Source organism: Rattus rattus, chromosome 10 (assembly GCF_011064425.1).
Source record: "Rattus rattus isolate New Zealand chromosome 10, Rrattus_CSIRO_v1, whole genome shotgun sequence".
Classification (NCBI taxonomy): domain Eukaryota; kingdom Metazoa; phylum Chordata; class Mammalia; order Rodentia; family Muridae; genus Rattus; species Rattus rattus.
This window is the reverse complement of record NC_046163.1, coordinates 6,466,130-6,471,326: the sequence shown is the minus strand read 5'-3', so window position 1 is coordinate 6,471,326 and position 5,197 is coordinate 6,466,130. Positions and strand designations below refer to the sequence as shown.

Genomic DNA, 5,197 nt, shown 5'->3' with positions numbered 1-5,197 from the left:
GGCAGTGGGGGATACAGAGCCTGCAATTGCTACCTCCTGTAGCCAGGCAGAACTCCCAGTGGAAGGAAAAGGACATCAACTCACCCACAAAACCTTTGACCCAAAGTTTGTCCTTTTGTCCTGCCTACAAGAAGTACAGTGCCAAAGATTGTGCAGAAACTGAGGGAATGGCTAACAAATGACTGGCCCAACTTGAGACCTATTCTGTGGACAAGGACCAAACCCTGACACTATTCATGATACTCTATTATGTTTGCAGACAAAAGCCTAGCATAACTCTTTTGAGAGAATCCACCCATCAGCTGACCAAAACAAATGCAAAGACCCACAACCACACCTTAAGTGGAGCTATGGGGGGTCTTGTGGAAGAGTTGGGGGAGGGATTGAGGGGCTAGGAGGGGTAGAGACCCCACAAGAAGACCAACAGAGTCAATTAACTTGGACCCTTGGGGCTCCCATAGACTAAACCACCAATGAAAGAACAATCATAGGCTGAACCTATCCTCCCCCTCCCCCACCCTCTGCCATATATAGCACCTGTGCAGCTTGGTCTTCATGCAGATCCCTAGCAACTAGTGCGCAGGCTCTCCCTGATCTTGTTGCCTGCCTGTGGATGTGGATCCTCTTTCCCTAGTTGGGGTGCCTTGTCTGGACAGTGAGAGAGAATATGCCTAGACCTCGGTCACTTGATGTGCCATGGTGGGTTGGTACTTGCGGGAGCCTTCCCTTCTCAGGGGGAGAAGGCTATGTGAGGGGAAGACTGGGAGGAGAGGGGGTCAGTCTGGATATAAAGTGAATAAATAAATAAATAAATAAATAAATAAATAAATAAATAAATGGAAAAAAGAAATTACTTGTTCATATATTTTTCTCCCTTTTGCATTATAGAATTTTGGATAGTAGGAGTTGAAAATTTTAAAATGTTTTATTGTTTGTTTTTAATGCTTCTTGCTACAGTACCTGGTTTTCAACAGGCACTTGCTAAATGGTTTCCTAAGTGAAGTTGATTTCTCTCCAAAACCCTGAAGAATGTGTTAGTTGAGGGGAAAAGAGACAGAATATTCCCTCTTTAATGTTGGCAGGAAGGAAAAAGCAGCTGATGTCAGTGATACCTCCCTATGGTTTCCGTCTCTTCTGGGATTTATTCTACTTCTCTGTTCTACTCTTCCAACCCATTGCTCATGTCTGTGGTGGGTACCCACAGTCAGAATCTCTAAACCACATTCTCTTTCAGACATTTTGAGGAACAGAAAGAAGAGGAGAGACCAGCATAGACAAAGAAGTCCCATCTCTCACAGGCCAAGTTCTGACTGCACTTTTGATACACTGAAGACCTGAACCACTTAGAATCTTTGAACATCTTCCTTTTTGACCTGTCAACCTAAAACCTATAGATGGTAGCCCTTCTACATGTTTTCTGTTTTGATTCTACTTCCATTCATACCTTGCCCTCCTTTCCTGAAGGTACCCTAGGAAAGGATCTTTCCAAGCTTAGAATATACCATATGAGAACAAGTAAAAGAAAGCACCCTAATTTCTGTCCTCCAACTGAGAGACTTATCCCATTCAGTTCAAGATGACCGCTCCTGTCCCTTAGGTCCATATCTATACTCACTCTGGTTTAAATCTTAAATATGGAGGCTTAGAAGACATTTTTTATGAATGGAACAAACAAAATGGAGTCCTGATGGCAAAGGACAAAACATTGTGGGGTTGAATTCCCTAGCATGACTCAGTGTGTAAGTTTTCTTGGTTTGTAGACAATAGGACTGATTTCCGTGTTCACTAGACTTCCCTTTTCTACAGTATTAAAATGGCATGCATTAGCTAAGCAGGTGATATGCACAAAGACTTTTGTTTGAGACTGTTTCAGTGCCCAGAAGGTATGGATTAGAAGTGTTTGTAAGGATTAAGTCTTCTCTCCACACATCTGAGGAGTAGAGAGGAGGAGGTGACCATACAGCTGATGACAGAGAGAACATATCCCTAAAGTCTGTGCAGCGGTCTTCCAGCTAGGGGTGGGTAATCCCACTGTGGACTACACCTTCTTTGCTAAAGAGTCTATCAAATACTTTACTATAACTACATTTGCAATATATTTTCCCACTATTGTACATGCCCACAAAGATAGAAAGTTTGCTGTTTATCTCTTCAAATCTTATACTTATTATATAGCCTGAATCATAAAAGACACTTAATAATCACTATATTCAGTACATGAGGCAAAATTCAGACTATGCTGCATGTGGCCCTGGGAAGAGAGAATCATTTATTTTGACTCTCATGAAGGCATAAAGCATCGAGTTACTTCCTATACCAATGTAGTAGTAAGACTGCAGATAAAGGACTATGATGCCATTCACTTTTTCTGATTTGGAAGCTCTTGTGGCATCAAAATGTCACCTCTGAACTCTTTGCATTAATCATTAGTAGCCTCTTCCCAAAGAAAATGTTTATCGTGGGGCAAGAGCACAGTGATACACCATAAACTATGAACTTCTATAGACTTATTAACTCTGACATTATCAGATCAGCCAGAATAAAATATGGGCCTGGGACACAGGCTGTCTAGGTTAGGAGAGGGAACTTCTTTGATATTGATCCTCTGTGTAAGGAGAAATATAAAGAAAGGCAGTGGTGTGTGTGTGTGTGTGTGTGTGTGTGTGTGCAGTACATGTGCACATGGGGAGCCAAAGGGTAGATGTCAAAGGCCCCACTTTAATACTCTGCAAGTTATTCCCTTGAGATAGGATCTCTCATAACCTAGAGTTAGGGTAGATACAAGCAACCCCCAAGCATCCTCTTGGCTCTGCACACAAAAATCCAGCACTAAAGTCAGTTGCTTCTTACATGAGTTCTGGTGATTCTAATTCAGTTCTTATTGCTAAGGCAGATAGCCTTCTTACCCACTGCATCTTCCTAGCACAGAAGGAGCTACTCTGTGGTGCTGCAATTTAAGAAGACGGAACATGGCTAAGGTGGGCTAACCTGGGCAGCATATCTCAGAAATGCAGCTTGAGCACCAGGAAAAAGTAAGAGGAAAGGTTTTCTGATGTTTAAAAGTTTTACATGCAACTCTCTTTTGGGAAATCTTTTTAACAAAAGCCAGGACACTCAGGTTTCAACACCAACAGCTCTGATACAGTTAGTTTCAGATGTCAAGTTGACATACCTATGGAAAAGGAAACCGTATCTGAGGCATTACCTCCACAGTGCTGAAAAGGTATTTGAGGGGATATTATCTTGATTATTAATTGATGGAGAAGAGTCCAGACCATTGTGGGTGTTCACTAGACTTCCCTTTTCTACAGTATTGAAATGGCATGCATTAGCTGAGCAGGCGATATGCACAAAGACTTTTGTTTGAGACTGTTTCAGTGCCCAGAAGGTAAGGATTAGAAGTGTTTGTAAGGATTAAGTCTTCTCCCCACACATCTGAGGAGTAGAGGGGAGGAGGTGACCATACAGCTGATGACAGAGAGAACATATCCCTAAAGTCTGTGCAGCGGTCTTCCAGCTAGGGGTGGGTAATCCCACTGTGGACTACACCTTCTTTGCTAAAGAGTCTATCAAATACTTTACTATAACTACATTTGCAATATATTTTCCCACTATTGTACATGCCCACAAAGATAGAAAGTTTGCCCTGTTTATCTCTTCAAATAAAGAGATTTTTTTTTTATTTGAAGAGATAAACAGGCATATCTCTGGGCATATCTGTCTATGGTTTTTGTTTTTGTTATTTTGCCTTTATAAGGATTTTTTTTGTTAATTACTTACCTTAATAGTCTCAGAAAGAAGAACAGATTATTCACTCAGTTCAACATGATTTGCAGTTGGCAAAATCTAGTGAAGCAAGTGTTCGCATTGATAAGGTTTTCCTTTGGGTGCTTTTAATACTTAGCCATCTAACATTTTGAACATAGTCCAGAACAATGCTGCAGCAGCAACCCCCCCAGTTTAATACCACACCCACCTCCTTTCATTATGGAAATACCTTCATTAAATTTGATTCCCAGAGGACAGGTTCCCTGGAGCACATAGCCATGAGGTCAGTGCACAAAAGAAAACTGAAAATAAAACTCTGATAATTTACTAATCTAAGGAAACAAAACCTTCCAGTATATAAATCCAGTTACAAATGCACTAGTAGGTCTGTGTGGAGACTGGCAGAGTTACTGAGAACAGCCAGTTATTTACAAGATACATAAGCAGAAAGGCTACACCTAGTTCAGAAAGGGTCTCAGAAGCCAAAAGTGTTCTCTCTGCTGTAGGCCACATACGAGAATCCGTCTTCATCTTTTCCTTTCTTGTAAAGCTGTCCCATAGCTAGACTGGACTGTGGGACTGCCTTGTACACAGACAAGAAGTTGGCCTTCTCGGAAGGAAGCTGGATCCTTTTTCTGATGGTCCACCTGAACTGAGCCACAGCCATGTCAGATGGGACCAAGTACTTCCTCTTGTCAATGTCAACAATCTGAGAGCTGGAGACCTTTTCCATGATCACCAGAATCCAGTGGGGGTATTTCACTCTGATCTTCATGGATTCCATGCATCTGTGTTCTAGCGAGTGGTCCTCCTTAAACATCCACTTCATGGATGTAACAGAGCCAGCTCTTTGAGGCACATACATCCATGAAGCGACCACATAGCTAGCTGATCCTGAGCCTGGGAGCAATCTAGTAAACAGTGTTCCTCAGTTGTCTCTGCTTCAGTTCCTGCTTTGGGTTCCTGCATTTACTTCCTGACGATGGACATTAACCTGTAAGGTTAAATAAGTGCTTTGCTCTCTAACTTGCTGTTGGTCATATGTTTATCACAGAATCATAAAAGCAAACCAGCAAAGATCTGTAAAACACAGCAGGCAGTAGAAGAATGTAGTTGGGAAACATGGTTGAGATGGATCTGCTATAGTTCAAGGCGGCTGTCGGTACCTAGTGAGTATCTGAAAGCTGGAGTTGAGGATGGTTTTGAAGAATACAGAAGCATGTGAGACACCGCCCTTCCCCCTAGAGATCTCACTGTATCCGTATGAAGACTTCATAACAGAATATCAAACCAACCACTTCTTTTAGCCTTGTGTTTAAAACATACCAGTCTTTGCTCAGTCAATAACGCAGACCATCTGCTTTCCAGACACTTGTCAGAGAGAAGAACCACACATTGTCAGCTTTTGAGCACTTACCAGAATCCAACC

General features: G+C 42.0%; 1 protein-coding gene across 1 annotated transcript; it reads right to left on the bottom strand.

The window, feature by feature from the left end:
- Positions 1–4,243: 4,243 nt before the first annotated feature.
- Positions 4,244–4,597, bottom strand: LOC116911758 (gamma-aminobutyric acid receptor-associated protein-like 2). Its single transcript, XM_032915752.1, has one exon. The coding sequence runs from the start codon at positions 4,595–4,597 to the stop codon at positions 4,244–4,246; it is 354 nt and encodes a 117-aa protein (XP_032771643.1).
- Between the last annotated feature and the right edge of the window lie 600 nt (positions 4,598–5,197).